At 50.7% G+C, this 25,003-nt stretch overlaps 10 protein-coding genes across 10 annotated transcripts; 5 read left to right on the top strand and 5 right to left on the bottom strand.

Annotated features, from left to right (window-relative positions):
• Positions 1-876: 876 nt before the first annotated feature.
• Positions 877-1,783, bottom strand: PMZ80_006200 (uncharacterized protein; the record flags this gene model as incomplete). Its single annotated transcript, XM_064874613.1, has 2 exons — positions 877-1,689; positions 1,739-1,783. The coding sequence occupies 2 exons, from the start codon at positions 1,781-1,783 to the stop codon at positions 877-879; spliced, it is 858 nt and encodes a 285-aa protein (XP_064729013.1).
• A 1,064-nt stretch (positions 1,784-2,847) lies between these two features.
• Positions 2,848-3,114, bottom strand: MRPL33 (39S ribosomal protein L33, mitochondrial; the record flags this gene model as incomplete). Its single annotated transcript, XM_064874612.1, has 1 exon — positions 2,848-3,114. The coding sequence occupies one exon, from the start codon at positions 3,112-3,114 to the stop codon at positions 2,848-2,850; it is 267 nt and encodes an 88-aa protein (XP_064729012.1).
• Positions 3,115-3,799: 685 nt separating this feature from the next.
• On the bottom strand, positions 3,800-5,386 carry PMZ80_006198 (uncharacterized protein; the record flags this gene model as incomplete). Its single annotated transcript, XM_064874611.1, has 1 exon — positions 3,800-5,386. The coding sequence occupies one exon, from the start codon at positions 5,384-5,386 to the stop codon at positions 3,800-3,802; it is 1,587 nt and encodes a 528-aa protein (XP_064729011.1).
• A 1,547-nt stretch (positions 5,387-6,933) lies between these two features.
• On the top strand, positions 6,934-8,010 carry PMZ80_006197 (uncharacterized protein; the record flags this gene model as incomplete). Its single annotated transcript, XM_064874610.1, has 1 exon — positions 6,934-8,010. One exon carries the CDS (start codon positions 6,934-6,936, stop codon positions 8,008-8,010), a length of 1,077 nt encoding a protein of 358 aa, XP_064729010.1.
• Positions 8,011-11,000: 2,990 nt separating this feature from the next.
• On the top strand, positions 11,001-15,345 carry PMZ80_006196 (uncharacterized protein; the record flags this gene model as incomplete). Its single annotated transcript, XM_064874609.1, has 2 exons — positions 11,001-12,463; positions 12,510-15,345. 2 exons carry the CDS (start codon positions 11,001-11,003, stop codon positions 15,343-15,345), a joined length of 4,299 nt encoding a protein of 1,432 aa, XP_064729009.1.
• Positions 15,346-16,872: 1,527 nt separating this feature from the next.
• On the top strand, positions 16,873-17,772 carry PMZ80_006195 (uncharacterized protein; the record flags this gene model as incomplete). The annotated part of the gene is made up of 2 exons (XM_064874608.1): positions 16,873-17,636; positions 17,685-17,772. The coding sequence occupies 2 exons, from the start codon at positions 16,873-16,875 to the stop codon at positions 17,770-17,772; spliced, it is 852 nt and encodes a 283-aa protein (XP_064729008.1).
• Positions 17,773-18,600: 828 nt separating this feature from the next.
• Positions 18,601-20,464, top strand: PMZ80_006194 (uncharacterized protein; the record flags this gene model as incomplete). Its single annotated transcript, XM_064874607.1, has 2 exons — positions 18,601-19,146; positions 19,196-20,464. The coding sequence occupies 2 exons, from the start codon at positions 18,601-18,603 to the stop codon at positions 20,462-20,464; spliced, it is 1,815 nt and encodes a 604-aa protein (XP_064729007.1).
• A 390-nt stretch (positions 20,465-20,854) lies between these two features.
• PMZ80_006193 (uncharacterized protein) lies at positions 20,855-21,707 on the top strand (the record flags this gene model as incomplete). Its single annotated transcript, XM_064874606.1, has 2 exons — positions 20,855-21,144; positions 21,269-21,707. The coding sequence occupies 2 exons, from the start codon at positions 20,855-20,857 to the stop codon at positions 21,705-21,707; spliced, it is 729 nt and encodes a 242-aa protein (XP_064729006.1).
• Positions 21,708-22,092: 385 nt separating this feature from the next.
• On the bottom strand, positions 22,093-23,102 carry PMZ80_006192 (uncharacterized protein; the record flags this gene model as incomplete). The annotated part of the gene is made up of 2 exons (XM_064874605.1): positions 22,093-22,375; positions 22,663-23,102. The coding sequence occupies 2 exons, from the start codon at positions 23,100-23,102 to the stop codon at positions 22,093-22,095; spliced, it is 723 nt and encodes a 240-aa protein (XP_064729005.1).
• A 715-nt stretch (positions 23,103-23,817) lies between these two features.
• Positions 23,818-24,744, bottom strand: PMZ80_006191 (uncharacterized protein; the record flags this gene model as incomplete). Its single annotated transcript, XM_064874604.1, has 1 exon — positions 23,818-24,744. One exon carries the CDS (start codon positions 24,742-24,744, stop codon positions 23,818-23,820), a length of 927 nt encoding a protein of 308 aa, XP_064729004.1.
• Between the last annotated feature and the right edge of the window lie 259 nt (positions 24,745-25,003).

Here is a 25,003-nt window from a genome sequence, read left to right as displayed (position 1 = left end):
TTACAGACACCATTCGCAAGGAAGAAGGTAGCGAGTCGCATGCGGCGCATGCACCCCACGTCTGATCTTGCACTTTCAGACAAGCGAAGGACAGCTTGATAGCTTTTGACGTGGCAACCTGGAACATCGCGCCGGACGAAAGCTTCCAAACCGTGCAGAGAGCTGCACATGGTTACTCCATCACCAATTAACATTTTGCTAATGCCTTTAAGCCGAAAGGACGCTAAATAAGATCTGGCCGATGTCGCACAGCCGTTGTGGATTGGTCAGAAAATAGTGTTTCATCTTGCAGCTTCACCTCCATAACCCCGTGCGAAATAGAGAAATGCTGCGAATACAAATAGTTCAGCTTGAGGATTGCTCTTCACGAGTTGCCATGCGCGGGCTGAGTCGCACATGACAGAACTGCGAGATATGCCCGCTCAATGATCGATTTGCAATGCAGCTTGAGTCGCTCGATGTCTCGGCAGGTGGTATGCAGCAGGATTACTTATCGCACAAACATTTTTCGCCTCGCGTATGACCATTTGCAGGAACAGCGGATGGAGTGGGATCTAGCCGTTGGCCTCCACAGCGGCACCTGAACCTTGAGACCGAAATTCCCAGAAGTAGTCCCTTACCATACTGTCGGCTCAAGGCGCGGGCTAGTAGAAGGAGCGAGAAGAATAAAATGGTATCGGTATAGCCAACGAGAGTATCGAATTCGCGTTTTGTGCTTCGCGGCTCTGTCTTGCTCGCAGGCAAGCCACAATTCCCATTACTAGTACTAATCTACAGGCTGAATACCAATTCTGCCCTATTCTGAATACCCATCGCGCCTCTCCTTCCGCTTTCTCCTTCGCCGCATCCCATCCATATATGACCGAAGATCCGCTCTTACATAACCCAAACCTGCACCTCAAAAGCCGCCTCAGCAGACGGTCTCTTCTCCAAATACGCCTTCACCGCATGCTGATACCAGTGTCGATAGTTCCGGACCGTCCCGTTAACATGACAATCGAACTCAGCACGAAACACTCGGTAAGGAGTCTCAGTCGGTGGGGGTGAACCAGGATTTCCCTGCTCGTATTTGAGGTCGACGCAGGTGACACGATGGCTAGAGAGTTGCAGTTTGAAGGCACTGGAGGAGTTCACATTGTTGGCTCTGTCCACCTCTTCGATTAGACGATCCACGAAGTCGTCGAACGTGAGGCAGTCGAGAACTGGGAATTTGACGTTGGTTTTGAGGGTCCAGTCGTCCTCGTAGTTGTCTTCTGCGCCGACGAAGACGGTTACGTTGAAGAGGGGGTCTGTGGGTGTTGTGGGGTTGGGGCTGTCGCTTTGAGGCTCTTGGCCTTCCGTGTCGCCTGGCGCTGCGGTACCGGCTTCATTGTTGCTGTCTGCTGTGTTCGAGGAAGCCTGCCGGGCTTGAGAATTGGAGTCGCTTGTTGTAGTTCTGGAGTGCAGACTAGTACCGGGTGAGATGCCATCCTCTCGTTCCACATTGTTGTCGAAGCGAACCGCAGATGGTCTTGGTCGCTGATGGCTGGGTTGGCGGCTACGGTTGGCCGAAGGAGATGGGTCAACACTCTGCTCGGAGCGGATGGGCTCACTGAAGCGTCTGACCTCGAGCGCAGCGAGTCGTTCTTCAAGTGCCTCTAGCCGATTGTCCGGATACGACGCGCATCGAGGCGGATAGGGGTAGAGTTGCTATTTGACTTGGTAAGTTTGTGGTCGCGGGAGCATGACATATGCTCACCTGACGCATGAACCGCCTCTCGAGTGGGCTGCGAAGTCCAGACATCCTTTGTACGTCGTTGTAGTAGATGGGCAAGCACCGATACAACCGACGATGAAGGATAGAGAGATACAGAAGCGACCTCCAACATCGTCGCGGATGAGAAAGGACTATATACCGCCACGGCAAGCAGCTATACTTCGTCCTGATCCTCGCTTGCAGTGCAATTGCCGTCAGGTCTCAGCCACATAGACAAATATCGTTTTCCTGTCTCAATAAGTTGTCCTCGGAAGCCGTGTCGAGCCTCGACGCACGGCCCATTGACCTAGATTCTGAACATGCTTTGACTGGGTTAATTCCCAACCACGGGAACATCGTCTTCGGCTTTCTGGGCTCTTTTCCAATATCTCTCGCCCACACGTACTCTGGTTGGCCAATTTGCTCCATGCAGAGGATAGCAAAAACACAATCAGAATCATGGGAAATTGATGACATATGGCGTAGCTTAGTGGCGTGCCTGCAGTGTTAGTAACGATGCGCAAACTAGGACATACAAGCTCGAAGTCGGGTAGCTGATGATTGTTATAGTGAGAAAGTGGGCAATAATTGCCTAGCAAAGAGGCTCAAAATGCCATCCGGTAAATTGCGAATTGATCGTCTTCCGTGTTTCAGCCATAATACACACTATCGTACACACCTTCTTTGTCTGAGCTCCGTACTCTTGCTTACAGGCCTGCCAGCTTCCCAGATATTGCCTTCCTGCTGTTCCTTTCCGAGCGCGCCTCCAGTTTATCCAGTATGTGGACATGCTACGTTAAATTGGACATCTCTCCCCGGTTCAGCCTCAGCAAATTGTGCAGTGGCCAGAGATGGCTTCCACATCTTCGAAGCAACTGCTTGGCGCTCGTTCATGAATTCAGACGGAAAATCCACATAAGCGTCCAAAACCGACAGATCCGTCTGGCAGATATGATGATGTGCCTGTACCTGAACGCAAGTAGCAGGCCACTGGCCCCCTTCTCATTCTTCCTGTTGGGCACTGGAGTCTGGCGGTATTGCTCATGTCCTCCGCAACACGAATCTCCACATCGTCGTAGGTCGTGATCATAGTCCCTTATTTCCTCTTCATCTCACGCCCTCTCCGCCCTCCTCTCAACGAAAAACCCAGCATCCGGCCTCCTCTCCATCCTCACCTCCGTCTTACTCAACGCCCTATCAACCTCACTAACTGCAATCAACTCCTTCACCCTCATAATCTGACCTGCCACCGCCGGGCTAACAGGGTGGAACACCGTAGACATTCTTTTGCGTAGACCGAGTGCTTTGAGGACTTTTGCGCTTTTGCTGGGGAGACCGATGGCGGACCGGATGAGCGTTATGCGGAAGTAGGATGACATTGTGATTGAATATGTGGATTGAAGCTAAGTGTTAGTGCGCGTGTAGATTGTGATGTTGTGACTTCGCGAGTGTTACTGCGGATGAAAGTAATGCTTGTGAAGGTCGAGGGGCTTCTGAGCGGGAAATCTGTGCTTCTGCCTGCTCGTGATGAGCTTGCCAAGGATTATCGTGCGCTCGTTCACCAAGTGAGTGCTGTGAAGAAGGGAAGCTTGCTTGATGATTAGTAGTCGATGGCTGAACGCTCTTGCGCATCGGTATGCGACTGGAAAGGTGCGAGGCTGCGCAAGGCTTAGGTATACTGTTTACTGTAGCCTTAGGCAGCAGTCTTGACGCTCGGCGACCCCCGTGGCAAAATCGTGTAACTAACGACAGGGTCATGATGCTTGCAAAGTTCATATCGGCATTGGAAGAGACAGAACTGCATTTGCTGCAAAGTCAGAATTTGTATGGGTTCGTCAATCAGGACTACATAGGGCCATAGGCGCCACCATAATCGTACAAGGGGAGCCCTTTACTGAAGAATAATCTCCCAGAGATGAAAGTGAATAGCCATGCATCAGAGCCACAAAGGCGAAAGCCCTCGAGTATGCTCCGGACTACAACAGGACGTTGGAGGCATCAATGTCTCATTCAATATCAATTGGACTTTTCACGGTCTTGCTCTGAATCGCTAATAGCGATTCCTTAATTGTTGCAGCTGTCAGGCTCATTTATACAATGCTGCTGCCACTCTGCCATCCACGCTTGTACACTCTGCGCCAGCTGAGCCTGTGCGTTTCTTACCGGCGCTGGCGGCAACTCGGGCGTCGTCTCGTTCGCGAAGATACCGTTCTCATCCCAGTGGTGCACTGCCCCTTCGATCAATATTATTGGCTCACTGACCGTGCTAGTATCGTTCAAACGATCTGGCACATCGAGCGTTGCAAGAGGAGATGCAGCTCTCCATGGATCTGCCTCTCCACCAATAATGGCAAGTCGCGAATACGAGATGTTGAAGCCCCCAAACTTGTTGATTCGGTCCACATCTGGAGGACCGGTGATGTTGAAGGCGTAGTTGCAAATGAGCATGTTGTAAGGAATAGTGACCAGTCTACTGATCAGCGACAGCATGTTCTCTGGCACAGTTGAACCAGACTGGAGGAAGCCCCATTCTGTGCAATATTGATAAGCCCATGACAGACTGTTGTAGTTGTCGGTTGATTTGTCACTGTACTTGGGAGCTGAAGCATTGTGGTTGCCGTAACACTGGTCCAGAGTAGAATCGCAACTAGCAGTATAAGCAGGTATACTCCAGCCTATCCAGTTCAGCATTGCCGTGGTCAAGTCATTCGACTCGTTGCCCCAGCCGCCGGCTTTGATCAGACCTGGAACCTGCGATGCCAGTTCCGAAGAGCTGTTGAACAGATCCTGGTCGCTAGTGATGTTGCCGCAGTACTCGAAGAATGTTGGATCATCGACCTCTGGATTCCAGTTGCGATTTTGCCAATAGCCGAAGGATGAACCAATGGTATTAGCAAAGTCATCATTGTAGGTGAAGCCGCTAGAATTGAAAGCGCTCTTTAGAGCGTCGATCGTGCCGTTATCGCCACTTCGTAGAATGTTGTCCATAATGTTGATCAGCTTGCCCTGGGTATCCACACAGTCTGCGGGAGCATATTTTCTGTGTGCTTCGTAATACTCCCAGAAGTCGTAGATGGCTTCGGTAACACCGGAGGACGAGATAGCACCCCACGTAAGTTCTGGATATTGGATGCGAAGAAACGCCACAAATGCACCCGCGTATGAGCCTCCATAAGCGATATATGGGGTCCCCGGCGCTGTCAGGTTCATATCCTCCATGCCTGGGAAGACGATGTGCTGTGCGAAATATGCTTGATCTGCCAGTGCTTGCTCGGTAGTGAGAAACCGGAAGTTCTCGGTCGTCAGATTCGGGGTCGGGAAACTCGTTCCGTAGTATCTGTGCTCCAGGATCACGCCAATACCACCAGTTGCTTCTGCCAGCTGGGCCACTATACCCTTCTGGAGATAAGGGAGCCTACCCTCAATGCTTGACTCGCCGCCATTCAAGACGATGACAGGCCCTCCTTTGCGGTAGTGACTGGCATCAAAGTGGTATCGCAGGTTGAACATGCCATCTGAGTGTGGCGCATATCTGCTCTCGTTGTGGAAGTGGTCTATTGGCACGGAGATGTTGTGAGCAGGGTATAGATCTGCTGGATCTGGAGCATCTCGGGACCGCAGTATTGGTGCTGGCCGGTTGCTGGTGTTCATTAGCTAGGTCCAGAGGTCCTGTACACGCAGCTCACCTTGCTATCGTGAGACCAAAAGTCAAGGACTGCAGCACTACTTGAGTCAGCTTCATCCTCACGTCTTGCTGATCTGTCGCTGTGGGAAGAGCATGTAAAGATGGACGGGGAAGGATGCAGAACTAATGATATGAACTACCTCGGTCGCCCGCAAAGCAATTCAAGACTTTGCCCAACGCAAGCTCAATCCTCCAAAGACTTTCTTGTAACATTGTGATGGCAAATGACGTTGATCGAGCAGTGGAAAGCACGACGCTGCTTGTCGAATGCGGAAGGTAGGAATGCTTGGGCCAATAATAAGATCGACGGGGAGCTCAAGTATGCAAGGAACACATGTCGGCTGGCTGCCGGTGCCAGGATCGAGAAAGAAGCTCACATCATTGGACGTTGCACAAGCTCTCCGATCTGAAGCTCTGACAAGCTTGTGCTTAACGTTACATTTGTTGATGATAAGCAACGGAGGAAGACGCTTTCCGGTTCTTGCGGCTGCTTGGCTTTGCCAAGGAGGTACGGTTGGCTCGTTAGGGCCCATAGGAATTCGGCCGGGTATGAAAACCTAACATGCAGAGTACCCCGTTGTGTATCGACGTCCTCGTCTACCTATGCGGATGTTGTGAAGTTTGATGAATCAACGCATGCTGCTTCTCGCGCAATTCAGCTGTGCGCTTGCATCTGAAACTTCCTCGAACTTCAGAGATGCAAAGCATGTTTTCTGGTCTTCAGGCTGGTCAACGACGCACTGCACGCGTCGTGACCGTCGCCTCATGGCATCACAGGAGATTCAACACGTCCATGTGCAGTAAAGAAGTTGGGAAATTGAACGGTGGAGGTTGAAATTGGAGTGACCTCTCCATGTATAATGCATCAGTTTATATTCTGTACCTAAGGTAAGTGATTCAACATCAGCAGCCTTATGCCTCGCGACGTAGGCTACAAGCAACAGCCACTACCGAAACTTGAAGCTGCTTCAACATCCGGCGATCCCATGTTTGATAGACCTCATGTTCAGTTTTGGGTCAGCCCTAGCTCGCTGCCGTTCTCTGATGCTCTGACTTCACGAATGGTGCTTTAGCACTGAACAGCTCAAACACGTCAACATCGGTTGAGTTAACTAAGGGGCTCGCATACACAACACCGGATAAACCGGGCAGGACATGTCTTTACTGGTCGAAAACTGTCTACTCTCCTGGATCGATGTTGGACTTCGCGGCTGACACTGGAAGCTGCTGTCTCGTTCGTTTGAAGCTCGGCCTTGACTCTTGAAGCACGCAGCGCTTCTCAGTTGCCTCCACCTGCACAAACTAGGCTCGATCACCAAGGCTATCTGACATGGTTCCACCAATCGGTGAAGGCCTGAGCCTATTGTTGGAAGTGAAGATTTTGCTTTGCGACTTCGACCGTACTCGTCTCTACTACTTCACCACACCATACTGAGAATCACACCACGCTACTAGCCCAGAATCTTGCTTCTGCATTCCCAAGACTCCCCATATCTGATACCATACAGCAGCAATGACCGGCACAGCCAAACATTGTCACGATCAGACATGCATAGCAGAGAAAAACCTCCAACAACAGAAGATTAATCGCCTTATCGCTAGAGCACAATCAAAGGCATACTACCTTGCAAAGGTCGAGGCCGATAACGAGCTCATAATCACTGAGAAAGATGCACAGATTCAAGCTCTGAAGCAGAAGCAAATCGAACTGGAAGCAAGAACCAGGGAAGACGCCAACCATCTTGCAACGCTCATTGGAGAGAAAATCACCCTCGAAAGTGCCCTCTACACTGAAAGATGTGAGCATCTCGAAGCTCGAAAGGAGGACCAAGCCCGCATTCTACAGTCACAAATCGAGTACAACCAGCTCGCAGAAGAGCATGCCAAACTTCAGGTCCGAGCGGAGAAGTTGCTGCAGAGGAAGCCGAAGTCGACTGCGTTAGTAAAAGCATTAGAGGCTAACAACAAGTACTTACGAGAGGAGAACGAAGTATTCGATGACAAGGTGCAAATGCTTGAGCTGGAGCTCGTGGCGGCCCAAGAAACCATCCAGCACTTGAAGCACGATCTGGCAGCGGAGAAGTCCAAGACAGGATATCTGACTTTTGCTGCTGGCAAGCATGTCGCCAAAACATCACAACAACCGAAGGTGCCAGTTAAAGCAGCCGGCAAACTGATCAAGCAAGCTCGGAAGAGCGGGAAACAAGTCCGCAAGCCAGGAAAACACTTGACGTTCCTCGAAGACTGTGCCGACGATGATCGAGACGCAGATATGCGGGCAGACGAGGAGGAATACCGAGCAAAATTCGACTACTCGCGATTTGACCTGAGCTACGACTACAGCTCTTACTACTATGGGTATGACGATCTTACCTCGCGAAGCGACAGTGATTCGGGTTGTTTCAGCTATGGTCTTGACAGCGTTCACTCGGCCTTGCTGACTATATTGGGTAACTGTGAGATATGCCGTCCAGAAACGGACTTTTACGATCCTGCAGAACTCCAGGGTCTTGTCAAGGTTCACTTCGGTGATCATATTTCCTTCGGAGATCGAGAGACAGAGACGGAGAATCATGGGCCGAGTTGGTGAGTAGAGAGCGCTCGATCGGGATAGTATAGCTGCGGCTTGATCGGTTGAGAATGGGCTTTCGTGCTTGGCCAGCTCAGACAACAACAACAATGACACAATGGATGGGAGGGGAAGTAGCCTGCTGGATAGAAAGTACAAGCTTGTATATGAGGGCAAGGTAGCATGAAGTGTTGAGCAGGGTTGTCACGTCTAACCCAGCCTTGCACGAAGTTGTGCATTGACACGGCATGGTCGAATCGCGCAGCATCTTATGAAGATGCTCGAGGTACGCTCCGGAGAGCCGCCAGCTTGTTGTTCATGCAGAAATATAATCATGTCGATATGAAGTGATCGAGAATCGAACACCAGATGCAAGATCCAGGTGTGGCTTTTCCTTGTGGTCGACTGTCAAAGCTTTCGGTGAAAGCGACATGTGTTTTGACTACCGCGCTAATATAGTGAGAAGTATGTACGTTCTTTGTGACACCGATCGATCGAGGCATATCGTGCATATAAGCTGAGCTCCAACGTAGCCAGGACTTTTATCGACTGGGCGAAGGTTTCGCCTGCGGTAGGATGATGATATTGTCGAGCCGGTGTGTGCAACAATGATCAAGTGTCTTCACTGGCCGAAAAATTGTATGCTGCATGTGGCGGTACTCAAGAAGCATGTAACTCTGCTAGTTTCGACAAGGAGCTGGTTATGAAGGATTCAAGAGGAACATGCAGAGGGCTGGTTCGCGCGTGATACTTCCGGTTGATGGCACCACTATGCGCCCGTAAGACCAGCGTTGTTGTGATGGCGTCTGCATATTGTTGGTAATTATTGGTATTTGCTGTAGCACGGGCCGTGCTCGGAAGCATACTGGCAAGCCCGGGCTATATTTATGCGCGATAGAACGCCAGCTCTCGGCCCTGGCATCGGGGATGCAGGATGTTTATGTAGAAGACTCGGGTCGGAAAGCTAGCAAGCACAAGATTAGCGGCGATACAGATTTGCAGATGGTACAGCGCAGTAGGATGTTGAGCATGGACTCGAGTAGCGATGTATACCGGAGGGCGGTGAAGAAGATTGTCCGGTGCTGCGCGTGAACTGTGCGTCAGCTGATGTTGGTTCCGCAGAGTGATCAACCATTCTAGCATGATAGAATGATAAAATCGAAGTCAGCGACACAGGAGGCGTCAACGTGTCGGTGTACAAGGCCCAAGACTAACATGACCAGGGTAAGAAGTTTGAAGCGGAGCTAAATTCGCTATGGCGAAATATGGGGGGTCCTTGGTGGCTCGCCATGCATTAGGTTGCCAGCGCATCATCGCTCCGGATGCCGAACACTACTAAAAGCTCTTATTGCATGCAGTGGTCGGCGATGACGAGGCCTTTGAGTTCTGAATCTGTGCGCCAATGCGTTGGTACATTTCATGTAGTCAAGTTTGTTAGCATGGTGGTTGTACCAGTGCTGATTGTAGAAGGTTCGCCTAGAGCTATGACAAGTCAGTCAGTCCTACCCTCGGGTCTGTCTCCTCGACGTGGCAGATTCCGATGCGCATCTTCAATAAATCAATTAATCCATTTGGTCCTGCATAGACTTCTGCAGCGAACCGGCCAGCGCAGTAATCTCAGTCTGCAATCCACATGTTGCGAAGTCGAGTCGGCTCAAGCTGGCATCTGGGGCGTGGTGAACCAGACACCTGTTGCCTTATCGGAGTGGCCGCTAAACCTGCCCAAATTGTGCTTGACGAAGCGGCCATTCCGATAAAGCAATGGGTACCAGATCATTCTTTCGATGAAAACTAGAAACGACGATTGGATGAAATAGACGCAGGTTGCCGTTGCACCGCCACTAACATGAACCAAGTTTGAAACACGCTGTTCTTCAGCTCAGTCAGGTCATCAGCTGGCATGGCCAGAGGGCCAAGAGAATGATACCGTAGCACGAATCTGAACAAGCGGAGGAGGTGGCGAGCGATAGAGAGCGTGCTCCTCTCCAGATGTCGGGCCGGGACGATTCATGCGGCACACCTGATGGCGAGTAAGCATTATGGTTATGGAATGGTAGGCTGTTGGCGGTTGTCCATAAAAAGTGGTAGAAAGCCTATGTTGCGCAGAACAGTCATTTTGGGCCGGCCTCTACTGCAGGCAGCTAATGCATAGTGGATGCATTCGTTGGCAATGCTTTTCGTCAAGTGTCTTTGCTGCAAGTAATCTGTGCTCGTGTCTCATTGCTCTCAATCGTCCAGTCGTTCTTGAGACACTGGAATAGACGCGCTATCATTGCGCTGTGTTGTGCCTTCTCATACATGCCACGTCTCTGCGCCACCTGGGGAACGGTATTATGAGTTCTTGCACGAAGCATATTTTGATCGAGAAATTTCATGATCACAATCCCACAACGCCTCATCACGTTTTCTGGAACGTTTTGGACTTCTCTGGCTTCGCTGACCCCGTGCGCCCTTACAGTGTGACAGCCACTAATAGCCCCAGCACCAGAAAGAGATATTCATCCCCACTTCGACCGGAAGCTGGCCTCTCTGTCACTGTCATAGGCGCTGTCATTGGTAGAGCGAATCAACGACAACCCTGTTGGCTCATTGAAGATTGTGGACTTTGGGGCTTGCCGTGGGTCTGCGGCGCGCAATAGCGACAGTGATAGCAAGCTGCGACCCGGATCATTTCGCAACGACCTTTTGACCTTGAAGTGTCCTGTGCGGGCGCAGGAACGGCGAGGAGTCTGAACGTGCACTTTGCAGCGACCAAACCCCAGCAGACTGGCCTTCGGTGCTGGTCTCGAGAATAGTCCCAGGAATCACGATGAGAGTTCTCGTATGACGCATGAAGAACACGGACAATCTGCGCATCCCCCAGCAATTAATGGTACCATTAGCTTCCTCTCTGGTGGTACTTGTGCCGCAATCTTGAACATATCAAGTGGGTTGGCTGACTGTGTGCTTTTCTTCTAGAGTCGACCGATCCAGTCAACGACGAGCAATATGCACCGTTCGAGACGACGACGATGTCCACCGATGGACTGTTTGAGCATCGCTATTTCTCAACTCACAGATTAAGCGGAGGGTGGATAGTACAGGATGGCGCGGAAAACGAAAGTATAGCTGCAGAAAGTGCGACCGGACGAGAAACGCAGCAACTTGAAGAGGAAAGTGCATCCAGTGCTGCACCTGCCACGATAACACGACCTACGTTTTCCTCCCAGCAAACGCAGACGATCGACGAAAGCTATACTGGGCACAGAGCAACGAAACGAGCTCGGGTATCCTTCTACGATTTTGCTGCCCAAGCTCGACTACTACAGCACCATGAGAACCGGAAGCGTTCCCTGAGTACGAGGAAACAAGTACTGCAAAGATCGATAGCTTTGTCTGCACGTCTGCGCAGGACAAGTTCGTGGGTGCAGGATGGTCTGGTCGAAATATCCAAACATCAAGACCCAGCGGGCTTCGCAAGAGTTTTCAGCCATGCGCACGATCTAGTTGACGTCTGCTATTCTTATTGGAACAATGAGTTGCAGAATATTGACACCATCCAAGCATCCCAGGACCCGGCTACACAAAACTTGAATCCCGCGCCCTTCTTTGATCAACTCCTTCCTGATGCACAGAAAGAACTCCTCGACTTGTTGTCAAATCTACGAAGCAATCCTCGATTTTTGGTGGAACGGCTAATGCATCTACCTCTGTCGCAGGTAGCAATTCTGACGGGCAAGCCAAAATGGGAAGCTTCGGAGTCTTTGCTTGCATCTCTCTCACAGACGAGCGGTGGCTCCGCACAGCGCCGGCGTCGAGTGCAAGCCTTCTCGAAAGAGCTGGAGGATTATGCAACATCCTTCGAGCGATCGGACCCTCTTTCGTTCCTCCTCCACAATTTGTATGGCCACGATACATCGCCAGATGCGCCTGAAAGTCAGCTACGCTTGTCAACATGGTCAACTATCTGTGCAGAATTGCTTCACTCTAGATCGGAGAGTTACAATTCCTTATATTGGCAGGCATTCGAGGCCTTTTCGGCCATGCAAGACTGGCCGGCTAGAACACGAGTTGAATTGTTCTTGATGGATGTACTCCAACGAGGCGCATTTCTCATAAGTGATCATCTCTCACCAAGAACAAGAGCCGGTCAGGACACTCTAAACACCGAGCAGGCGCACGAATTCCTTGAGTCTGCTGTGTCTGATCTCTACTGGACTCTGATCAAATGCAATACAGGATGTTACCCTACTGGTGCACTTGCTCTGGCACGAGCGATCCTCGGGAAGTTGCCAAATGTACAACATCAGGCAGGTTTCCGTATAGATTTCTTTCAGAAGTGGTTTCTGAACCACTTCTTGAAAGCTGCCATCATGTTTCCTGAGAATGAGGACATGCTCTTGAAGATACATGTGAGTAGACGAGCGAGAGAGTACATCCTTGCGCCCCTATTTACTAGGTTCGTGGCTAAGTTCGAGCATTTTATGGATCCAGAGTAAGTGCTCCCTGCTCATATCATGTTCGTTGCTAACGGACTGTAGCACCGAGGTGAATGAGAATATTCGGAACATGATATTTGGCATGATCAATATGCTCGACGGCCAGGAGGTGGCCGATCCATATCAGAACGTCTCCACTGAAACCATCCGCCAGCCCGACACATCGACTACACCGGTGCTCGTCCTTTGCCCCTCGGAGATCGTGAAAGTCATCGAGACTCTCTCACCTCAGGCAATCCATTCCTCCCACTACTCGAATCCGGCGTTGCCAGTGATGCGTGACGTAGGACATGCTTTCCAGCAGGACTACTATTCGCGGCCCAACACGCGCTTTGATATGCTGAAGCAGGCACTCTTGCAACTCATCGAGCCAGGGACGTCTGCAAAAGACCGTCATCCATGTACTGAAGCTTGGAGTGACTTCCAAGTCGGGCGGCAGGGAAGGGTCGCCCGGCAAAAGCTGCATGAAGATTCAGACAGCCTTCAGGGGCTTACAAAAACTCTCGGACTAAGCCTACCTCAGCAGGCGGCCTTGCGTCTTTGTACAGGCTCCTCGGACCCAAGCAACGATGATGCAGCCGAATACCTATCGCGCTGGACACCTGAATCGACGCTGACAGAATTATTCACTCTGCAGCTAGATCAATGTCAAGCAGAAACCCACACAGTGGACTCCATGTACTGGCGGAAAGCCTTGAACCAGCTGCATCGGCAATATCCACTTGCACAGCTAGCTAATACCGATACAATGGTGCTGTCTCGGCCATTACAACACATACAAAGCCTGCGGGAATCCCACTCGGAGCGTTGCGCAACTATCGAAGAACAGCTGGGACCGTGTGAGAAAGCATATCGAGACCTGAAGAAGCAAATAAGCAAGTTTACACACAGCCTGGAAGAACTTCGACTGAAACTCTGGTACACTTCGGAGATCGTCAATTCTCAAGGCTACACCGATGCAAAAAATGTAGCTGTAGCACTCAGTCATATGAACATATCGAAACTCCGTATGACCACCAATCTTGGTACACCAAGCAATGCGACAATACGTCCTTCGTCGAGCAGATCCGCAGCCTCGTCTTTTCTTGGTCAGCGGCAAGATAGCACATTGAATCTGCTCAAGGCTTCCACGGAGCATGGCGGCCCGAGGAAACTCGCAGATGAGCAAATTGACGCGATAAACCAGTGGCTGCAGCAATATGGCATTGACAACTTTTGCAAGGGTGAGGAACGATTTCATCGCTTCTGTATGGAGATATTCTCGCTTTCTAGGAAGCTGACGGGCGAGAATGTGATGGAAAGTGGGGAGCTTTGGTCAAGCGATCTTTTTTTCCGAGAGAGATCGTACTATGATGTTTTGGGGTACGGCATCAACAGTGCTCCTGCCAGTGTCATGAGCGAAACCTTCCCGGCTTCTGCTACATATCCAGTTCCTCGACCAACTCTACGATCCATCGATAGCGACGCCAGATCGAACATATCTGACGATCGCAGCTCGTACAAGCGGGGCTCCGTGTATAACCTCTTCCAGCGGTCGTTGAATCCGCAGCTTCTGGCGCCATCTCTTGCCTCGTCAATGGGGTCGTATGGCAGAGCTTCTTCAGCGTCAACAAATTTCAGCGACATTTTCTCTCAACCTTCACAGTCTGTTACCTCCGCATCAGTCATTTCGCGGCCGGCTTCGATTCTGCAGGGAGGTCTTCCTAATTTTGGACCGCGACCTGTCAGCTCTGTGCGCGAAAAGAAGAAGTTCAGGATGCAGGTTCGTAAGGGGATAGTATGCTTATTACTGTCAGACCTGGGAAGTCTTGTATGGAGTTGGGGGTGCGAAACCGACGCGTGGGTGACGAATGTGCACACCTCTCCACAAGTCATGGACCGCTTGGAGAAGCGTCTGTCCAACCTGGACCTTTTGGCTCCGGAGCCGCGGTCAATGGTCGACGTTACAAGAAGACAAAGCACTGGTGAAGTGCATCGTGTACCCAAGTCCGAAGCAGAAGGAAGCCTACCTGGGCACGTGAATGCAACAGACGAAGGGGTAGAAAACGATTACGATGCAGCATTACAAGACATTCTGCTACGCTTGAGCCAGCAAATCGATCCTGTCGGAAAACTACAAGCATGCGTCGATCTTAATACTCTAGTCTTAGGGCAGCTCGACTTACATAGAGACTTGTCGTCCGAGCAGACCAAGGGCACGAAAATGGACGGAGCTGTCCGCCGGAACAGCCTGGGTCAGCAAAACTCTTTATCCACCGACGATCCTACGCAGAAGCTATCCCAATTCTCCGTCACGCAGAATACTGGATTCACAGAGTCCCAGATCATGCACCATCTCAAACGTCAGTTTGCTCGTTTGAGACCGCAAACCATTTTTCGAGATTTACAGTACATTGCTGTTTTCACACCACCAGAGATGCTTGACAAAACAGTTGCGGGGAAAGCGTTCATGAACATTGGTATGGCAGCGATAGGATACAAATCAGAACTGTGTGGTAGTATGATCGACGTGGCTGATCAAATTGTTGCAGCAGACTCTGTGAAGCGCCGGCGGTCTATCAACGTACTGGAGCAACAACTGTCAAGAGCCGCAGATTACTGGAAGATTGCGGCCCTTGAAGGTAACCGGGTAGCTCAGCGCGAGCTAGCCCTTCTTTATTTGATGCATCCGGAACTGATCCCAGTGGTAACACTGCCATTATCACTTTCGGCAGATATCTTCAAGGACGATATGATGTGGCAGAGGAAGATGGAAACTAATAACAGCAGGCAGGCACTGTGTTTGGCGTTGCACTGGATGCAGCTAGCAGCTCAGCAAGGCGACAAGATCGCTAAGAAGAGAGTGGAAGAAAGAGAGGGTGGGCTTTCGATTCGATAGATTTGTGTTTGATTCCTATACCATTTTCGGAGAGGCAGTTTGAACATATTTCTGGCGGGCGCAAGGGGAACGAGAGATGTACTCTTTCGCAAGGTGGCATTCTGGCTTCTAGCACAAGCACCACGGTCGTGCTGGCGTTGACTTTCGAAAGGGAGGGCATCTAGCTCACAGGGTAGCATATTTGCCGAGCCATCCAACTGCCTAAAATGTTACAACATTGACACTACGTAACTGCACAATATTTTATTAGTACCCAATACTCAGATCTGGGCTGTGTAACAGTGAAGGCTTCGTGCGACACGAAGCTATGCGTGCTTAGTCACATGCGGTCAGCTGCTGCGTAACCGTGAAGAACAAAGTCCTCAGCTATATGCCGGTGGTCCTCGCACGAACAAGCCCAACTTCTATCTCTCGCCTATTGGACGGCACCACAACAGATCATGCATCCTGTCAGATATCTGCATGATGCCAGACTATGCCTATGCTGTGTCACGCGCCAAGCATATATTCCACTCTGAAGAATACCTGTTCGTGGTGTTCGACAAAGATAGAACACACCGCCTTATCAGCTAGCCCACGGACCAGGCGATTAAGAAGGCAATGACCTTCATCAGGCGACCAGAAATGCTTCGAGGCAAAAGGCACATGGCTTCGGGTGAAACTCGTGGGTCTTCGGCAATGACGTCAAACTACAACCGCTCGGCAGAAATAAAAAGGGTTTGTCATGACAAGCATCATTTTTATCCGAACAATCAAAGTAATGGTCGTAACAAAGCAACCACTAGAAGTTTGACGCAACTCCCTAGCGACGATTCGTACATTCTGATGGTCGCGCTGTCTGTTCCAGATAGACGCGCTTGCTATAGGTTACGCCGACAGCGACATGTCTCGTTGCACGGTGGTGGACACACTGGAGCACCCAAGCGGTCCTAAGGCCGAAGAGATCCATCACGTTCCTCGGTCGTTGAGCGATGAACGGTCATTTGCTGCCTAAAGGCAGCAGTGCCGAACCGGGCAATATCGTACCCAAAGTAAAGCAAAGCTCAACAAAGCACGAAGCAACCAGACGTACTTCGTAGAGTTCTGCGTGAATCACAACCTATCGTATTTGCTAGCCACAACCTGTAGTTAATGCTCGGGTTGCGGAGAAAGAAAGCGTCGTCTGACCAAGTCTTTTATTGTCAATACATCATGTTTTTGGAATCTCCCCTCCAACCCAACCCTCCACCTGTTTCCACACATGTGATGTTGCAATACAATTCGGAACCAAGTCAGCCCCGGCCACGGATGAGGAAAACGATCAACTGTATCTTGCATGTAAGGTATCCTTGATCCGACCTTCGATATCATACCTACTACTGTACATACCACAATCCTTTCGCAGTGCCAACACCAAACATCCAATCCTTTGATACCTTTCTCTCTCACCATTCCTTACTATAACACCAAGTTCTAAATCAAGACGCAACGACAAAATGCCTGTGGAAGTAGAGCAATCGCCTCCCATCCACGAACCTCACCACACAAATGTCAGACCGAAAGGTGCGCATCACTCCTCCTAAACCTACAATGCCACCAGCTAACAACCTACTTACAGGCATATTAAAAAATCCATCCTTCTCAGGTCCAGGCGGCCACTCACCTGAGAAGGAAGTCGCACCAACCCCACCATCCATGCCCCTAGACCCTCAAGAAGCCAAAGACCTAACACTTCAAAACACCCTCCAAAATGCCGGCGACCGACGCAGTTCATCAGGTGGCCGACGCGCATCTGCATCCAGACGCCACTCATCCGCCGCAGGCATGAACTCAGCCTCAGAAGAAGAACAAAACCAAATGCGCCTCAAATGGGACGAGGCGAATCTGTACCTTGCCGAGCAGGAAGCGGGCGGCCGAATGAAAATTACCGAGCCAAAAACACCATTCGAGTACGGCAATAGTGCGATGGACGAGGACGACGAAGAGGACGTTAGTATCGACCCCCGATTCGTGCACGTTGATGAAGTCGATATGGCGAAGAAGAAGAAATCTAGGGAGTCGGATATTCCTGGTCTTGAGCTGGGTGAGGCGGAGGATGCGGGCGCTGGTGCAGAGCTGCAGAACGATAGAATCGTTAATGAGAGGGGCCAAATGGGGTTGAGCAGGGAGAGCTCGAAGGATAAGCATGTTAGTGTTAGTGGTGAGGAGGGGTTGCCGGGCATGCCGAATAGGGAAGAAGAGGAGAAGCATAGAGTTTTCGAGGAGCAGAGGAAGAAGCATTATGAGATGAGGAACGTGAAGGATATGCTTGGGTAGGTTATCCGGTATTTGTATAGGAACTTCTACTGACGAAGAGACAGGCACCCAGAGACTCTAGACGACGATGACGATGAAGAGATGAGCAACCCGCCTCCCATACCAGGGCGGGGTGCAAATGGTGGTCCTTAGGAGGATTCCCACCTCGAGGAGGACGATCAGACTACCGTGATACCAGTACCAGATCATGATGGAGGCCCTGACGACGATGTCCTCAGACACCATCCTCCAGTCATTCATCCTCAACGTTTGGCTGAAGCAATGCTGCTTATGATGGGTTTAGTCGTCTGGACAATGACTGCGCATTGGTTAGCCCAAGCCTCAATGGGCTGGTTCATCTACGGTCGATGATATATGATAACTCAATCCTCTACCCCATCAGCGTGCACTTCATAGATATGAAATAGCAGAACGCATGGCACAGCTGCCTGCAATTACAAGCATTTCGCGATTATTGAAGGGAGACCTTTGTTGGGCACCAGATGTCTGATTCATGTCAGCTTCACCTGTTCCTCACTTCGACGTCACTTATGATGCTCAGGGCTTTATGGAAGTACTGGTACTCGTTCTCACCTTGTGCCTTTAGCTACTACTTGTACTCTTGCTGTTTGCTTTAGCCCGGGCTTTCACGAGCGGTAAGTTACCCGAGCAAGCACAGCAAAGCAAGCAAACCCGGTCACTTGCTTTCACGGAATCTGTCCCGCAACTTAACAAGTCACGTGCAAGAGAACGCGACTCGACGCGTCTAGAAAGTACACGCTCCACGGTCGCAACTGCTTTGAGAAATCACGGCGTGTCCCACACCCAGAGAAGCGGCTGCACACAGTCCCATATCGAACTTCACTCACATTACCACGTCAACTCCCTGTTGCTGCGGGCTTCTGCTTATCTACCACAGATTCTGCTTCGCTTGCTTTGCCTTCCACCACCATTAATGCTCGCTAAACCACACACGATATAATGGCAGAGGTCACGTTCGACGTGACACCTGCTACACCTCAGAAGAGGACACACGATGACTGCATAGTCGTCAACACGGATTCCACGGCTAATACCTACACCAAGTCATCATCGACAGAACAGCAGTCTACCTCGACTCGTGCCTCGCCAGCACCCAGCTCAGCCAGCTCGCTCACAGATCTGACCCCAAGCAACAGCAACGACACTCCAAGCTCCGCTGTGAAGGCGTCTTCAACAGCTGCTCCACCAGCTAAGAAGAGAAAGTTGGGCTACATCGAAAGGGAAGCAGAGAAAGCAGCCAAAGCACGAGAGAAGGAGGAAAAAGCACGAGTCAAAGCAGAAGAGAAAGCTCGAAAAGACGAGGAGAAACGCAAGGTTGCCGAGGAAAAAGAGAATGCAAAACGTGCTAAGGAGATAGAAAAGGCCCAAAAGCAAGCGGTTCTTGATGCCGAGAGAAGGGAGCGAGAAGAAAAGAAGGCCGCCAAAGAGGCTGAGAAAAAGGAGAAAGATGCTCAGAAGGAGGCTGAGAGGCTGAAGAAAGAAAGAGTAAGTCTGATCTGACATCTGGTCAGTATCATAGCTAACATCAGTGCAGTCTCAAATGCGACTCGGAGTGTTCTTTGGCAAACCAAAACCCGAATCAACACCACCAAGTACACCAGAAGATGTCTCAGATGGTGCCTCAAGCCGAAGATCGTCGATTGCTAGCATCGACATGGAGCGACCAGTGCTTGAGAGGAAAGACACGATCTGTTCTGCCAACCCAGATTACGAGAAATGGATCCTACCCTTCTACGTTCCAGAATATACAGATGTGGCTCCCTATAATCGGTTCAAGCTTAGCAGACAACACGATTTTGAGGTCACAGCAGGCTCTCAAGCTACTGTTTGTGGTATGACTGAGCACCTTGGACGTCCACGGAAACGAATGAAGAGAACTGTTCCTGTTAAGGAAATCATCAGCAACATTCAAGCCTCTGGTCTGGATGTGGTTGAATTGGACAGTATGGCACTTGACGTTCTAGGACGGACATCATACAAGTATCTGCATTTCCGGGAAGACGTGCGGCCACCGTATCAGGGAACGTTTACTCGATTCGTCTCACCCAGAACATCACGGAAGATCTCCCGAAACCCTTTCACTCGCGGGTTGCCAGATAAGAACTACGATTACGACAGTGAAGCTGAATGGGAGCCGCCCGGCGAAGATGACGAGGAGCTTAATGATGATGACGAAATGTCTGTTGCCGACGATGCCGAGGACGAGATGGCTGATTTCTTGGACGACGAAGATGATACCGCGAGAAGGAAGGGTCCACTCACAGACATGGAGCCTATTTCGAGCGGTCTATGTTGGGTCGGAGAAGCGTTCGACGACAAAGGTGCAAACATGAAACAGTATCGAATGGATTTCCTGCACGACTCGACAACATTTCCAATTGACCCCTTTTCTACCAAGCACTGGACTGATGAAACCAAGCCAAAAACAGCAGTCAAAGCAGACCCGAACGCAAAGACGATGTCAGCCCCAAGACTGCCTCTCCATCCGCTTTCACCGAATTTCGTCACAGGCATGAAGCAGGACATCGGTATAGACGGCAAGCCTTCCCCACTGTCAACACAGAAGAAAGCAACCTCGACCAAACCGTTGAAGATGGTCGAACCTGAATACATGGAGGACTTCAAGAAAGCCATCGAAGGAAGCGATCTGACGAAGGCGGGTCTTATTGAGATCCTCAAGAAGCAGTTTCCGAAGTGCTCGAAGGACGCTATCAAAGATACGCTAGGCGCCGTTGCGAAGAGGGAGGGCAAGAAGGAGGCGGACAAGAAGTGGTGTTTGCTTGAAGTTGAGCAGGGCAAGTAGGGTCCCAAGTATTCTGTAGTTTCTTCGGTGTAATTTAGCGTGCATCGGTATAGCATAGCGTGGTTGAAGCATCACTTAGTGAGACGATATTGTAAAGCAAGTATTGCAGCAATATGAGAAGGTTCATACAGGCCGGAGTAGTCCGTCTCTTCCCCTGTGACAGCTCCGACTCGAGTTCACTTCAGGCGCTTCCCCAGGCATCCGAGGCGGCCGCCTTTAAGCACAAATTTGGGGAGGTCATGCGACCATCTTGCGTGTCCGGAGAATGGCGCTTTGGAGGACCCCAGCGCCGCGAATGATTAAATCAACACAAGAGCTGCAGTAAGCTTACAAGCAAGACCATTTAGACTCTAGACATCTATACTTCCACGGCGACACAGCCTCTCTTCAATGACGAACACTAAGAAGGACATCCAACAGGATCCCGCCATTCCGCCCTCATCTTCGCAGCTCGGAAACCGTGCAGCACAACGGGTCGAGCAGATCAACAACCACCTGGACTCCGACAAACAATCAGCGGGAAATTCAGACACCGGCCATACAGCCATGGCGGACTTACCCGGCGTACGAAGAATCGTAACGGACCACACCGCCGACGGAAAAGCAATCTTTGGTCAGGATGAGGTATTAAGGCCGGCGAACCCGCTGGATCCGAAGGGTGGTGAGGTGCCAAGCGGGAGGTGAGTCGCAGCCGTACTTCCTACTTAGTCGACAACACTTGCGTAATGCTGCGGCATACCAATGACATACTTTGCTCATTGACGTGTAATTGAGGTACGACTGACTGACTAACTGACCGCTCAGCCTAACACCAAGTTTCACATCCATCTTCCGCACAACCACCCACCCCGCGCACCCCCAAGGCCCCTGGACCGACCCCCACGGCAAGATGCAGAACCTCGTCGACGCCTCCGGCGTAACATGTCGCATTGTTGATTTTCCGCCTGTACCCCCTGACGCTCGCGAAGCCCAGAGCGTAAATATCATGCATCGGACGCTCAGTGTGGATTACGGGGTTATACTTGAGGGGGAAATCGATTTGGTGCTTGATGAGGGCGTGAGGAAGACGATGAGGAGGGGGGATGTGGTTGTGCAGAGGGGGACGATTCATTTGTGGGATAATAGGAGTGGGGGGAATTGTAGGGTTTTTTTTGTGTTGGTGCCGGCGAGGGGGGTTGTGGATGGCGATGGTAAAATGTTAGAAGGAACTGACACCAAGCATCTAGAGAAGGAGAGCGGCTAGGAATAGGGTTGAATGGGTGGTAAGGGGAACGTACCTGGCTATGCATGGCGAGGCTGCCGTGTTCTTGAAAGGCCCGAGCGAAGTGCTACATTTATGACATCAGCAGGCTAACGGGTTAGACTACTTCATCTGACCTACTTTGACCATCTCTTCCAAAAGCATACAGTACTGACTTCTAGTAGATGGTACATGGTCATGATTGAGCGCGAGTATGGAGTTCTGTAGTGCCTTATCCGCGTCGATTTAGAAGTAGGTAGATATAAAGCATGCGACAGGACGTGATGGTCTTGAATACGAGGTCGTCACACACAGAACAAGTACTTCACAGTAGGTCAAGACAACCACCTGCTCCGGTGCTGTGTATGGGCAAGCTTGACTACCGACCTTATTCAGCTCTCGTGGGAGAAGGAATGCCGACGAATCTACAAGTTGTCTTCTGATCAAGTATATCCTTTGGTATATTGTATACACTAGTTGCCTTGAGCGCGCGCAAGATCCAGTAAAGGACGGTTGCTTCCTCTGGATTTACTGACGACTTCTTATCGTCGATTTGCATCGTGCCGTCCACAACGTCAAAGAAGAAGTTGACACCACCAATACGATGCTGGTTACCGTTAATATCTTCGTACGTGATGCGATAATAAGCAGCTAGTATCTCGGAGAACGCACTGCGAAAGAAAGTAAAGGGATCTGCGCTTTTTACTTGCCCATTATACCACACATTAGTCGTACCAATATAGGTCCATGGCGCTGTTCGATATTGCAGCGTCAGCATTTGACCAGGGTACACTAGCTTTTTAATACCTTCTTGGCTATCGCAGTGCAGATTGATTTAGCAATTGTGGTCGTTTTTCTAGTGGCTGGAGGCCCTTTAATATAATTAACCCTCTCTGTGGTTGCTAGTGTAACTTCTATTGCTTTCCGCTGATTGTTATCGGTGACTTGGACGCTACACCAGAAATCGTCGGTAGGTGCGGCATCTTGCCATTCGAACTTATCCTCGTCGCCGGGTACTGTAGTTATATCCGTCTTGATATCTAGGCAGATATTTGCAATGGAGGCATAGTAGTCAAGAAGAATATCTTCAGCCTGCTCTGGCGGAATAGTAACGCCATGTACATGCTGCAGGACTGTACTGAGATGGCCGTGGTCCTTTTTCTGCTTGTTAACCATAGTCAAGTTTGGCTCGACAGTCATCTTCGCAAGACCCTTGCCGAGTGCGAGCTGTAACTGATCGGACTCCATATGACTGACGACATTATCCAGAACCACAGAGTATCGACCGTCCTTGACATGAGCACAGCCTCTCCAACCGGCTAACATGCCAGGAATCCAGCCGCCAGATGGGAGGAATTCGCGGCCATCTAGACCACCAAGTCCATACTTCTGGGCCATGTCCAAGCCAAGGTTGTCAAGAAGCACAATATCTGAACATGTGAAAACGACCATATCACCTGAATTCAAGTCAAGGTCGCACCCTTGGATGTCAAGGGTAAGTCGTCTGCGCAATGCGGGATGCTGATGACGACGGCTAATATGCATTGGATCCAGCTATAGCACCTACAATCAGCGCTGGCCAATATCGATACACCACAACACTGCGCATCGATACACTACACTACACTACACGCCGTCGTTCTGTAGTACTACGGTGTAGTGGTGTAGTGAAGTAGTCCTAGATAGGTATAGTGCCCTCTGGATCGGTCTAGATACAAGGTGGGTCTATGATCTACTTACCACTTTAGGACTAGTGCTTTACACAACATATGGATTAGTCAGCTTCACTACTGTATCGATACACTACGATACACTGCACTACACGAAAATTCCAAAATATCGGTATGAGTAGTGTAGCGATATTGGCCAACGCTGCCTACAATATTCGCACTTTACATTTCCATTGTCCTAGCCATGGCGTGGCTGAAGTTGCAAGAAACACCTTCTGCAGTAACCGTCGTAGAGATTCGAACAATCTACCATCTCAAGTACCACGTCGAAAGGTGATGCTTCATAGGGAGATAGTTACGCAATGAACGCAACAACAACGAACCCTGGAGACACGCATGGACCGTCGCTCACGAAGATCTCGTTCATGGTACGGAAAAGCTATCTAAGGGCCATCCACAATTGCAAGAGGCCGTATCGGCGACCCCGTCGCACCCACCGGCTTAAGCGGCGCAAGAACAAACAGAAACTCTTTAACACGTGCCGCAGCTAGCTCTTCCAGATCCAACAGCTCAACAATATGTACCGCATTCTGCCAAAGCAACACCCCATGCGCCGGTCTAGCAAGCCGAGACGGTCCCGGAACGACCTGGTCAAATGCCGTCGTATCTGTTCCCGCAGCTCGGCCGCCTTTACTGACAAGCCATTCAGCAGCACCAGTAACCCCCGGAACCCCAGTTTCCTCTCCCAGAAAAGCTCGCTCGTCATGATAAAGCTTCAACCACCCCGTACGAACCAAGGCTACATCACCTTTGCGCAGCTCCGTCTCACCTAAAGCCTGTTCGAGATCTTCTGGCGTGACTCCATATCCAGCTTCAAGATGCTCGACACCCTTAAGAGCGGGGATATCCAACAGTACTCCCCTACAGATCATAGGCTCGATGGTCTCGACGCCAAACTTGTTGAATCTTCCGCCGCGCATAGCTTCCATGGCATCAACACCGCCGTGTAAAAGTCCGTCCCTCGCGACATGCCCAATGGCGTCGATGTGCGTGCCGACGTGGCCACCCGTCACGATCAAGTCGTTTGCACTGGTACCACCACCGGCGCCGGGTCTCCGTTTATCGCCGTGGCGTCTCACGAGTGCCATGTGGAATTCTGGGTGGGCTCCGGAGGATGGCATGCCATTTTCTAGGGGGACGGAGAGGTCGAGGATTCGGAGGTTGTTGTTGAGGAGGTCGAGGACGCCCATGGTGAGGATGATGTTGTGTGTTGGGTAGGTCTGCTGCCGTTGATAGAAGTTTTCGGGTTTGAAGTGATACTGTTGTAACTTCATGGCACTCGAGAGACTAGGAAGCGAGGTGTCGTCCATGGACGCGATGTGTAGATTCTGGCTCACATATCCCGCGAAGCCGAGCAGCCTTCGGTTGATGCTCTCCCAGCCAGCGATGGCGCCCCTGGAGCCCCGATCCCGGTGTGAACCTCGTCAAGCATTTGATTCAAGACTCCGGTATTCGCGGCGAAGAAGCTTGTCGGTGGCCGCCCGATCAAGCAGTCCAAAATCGTACGGGCTACAGTAGCCTCCACGATAAGCAATCCCTGTCGGGCTATTCAGCTTAGCAAGTCCCCCT

The sequence above is a fragment of the Knufia obscura genome (assembly GCF_036327395.1).
Source record: "Knufia obscura strain CCFEE 5817 isolate CBS 148926 chromosome Unknown scaffold_7, whole genome shotgun sequence".
NCBI classification, from domain to species: Eukaryota; Fungi; Ascomycota; class Eurotiomycetes; order Chaetothyriales; family Trichomeriaceae; genus Knufia; species Knufia obscura.
This window is presented reverse-complemented; position numbering and strand designations above follow the sequence as displayed.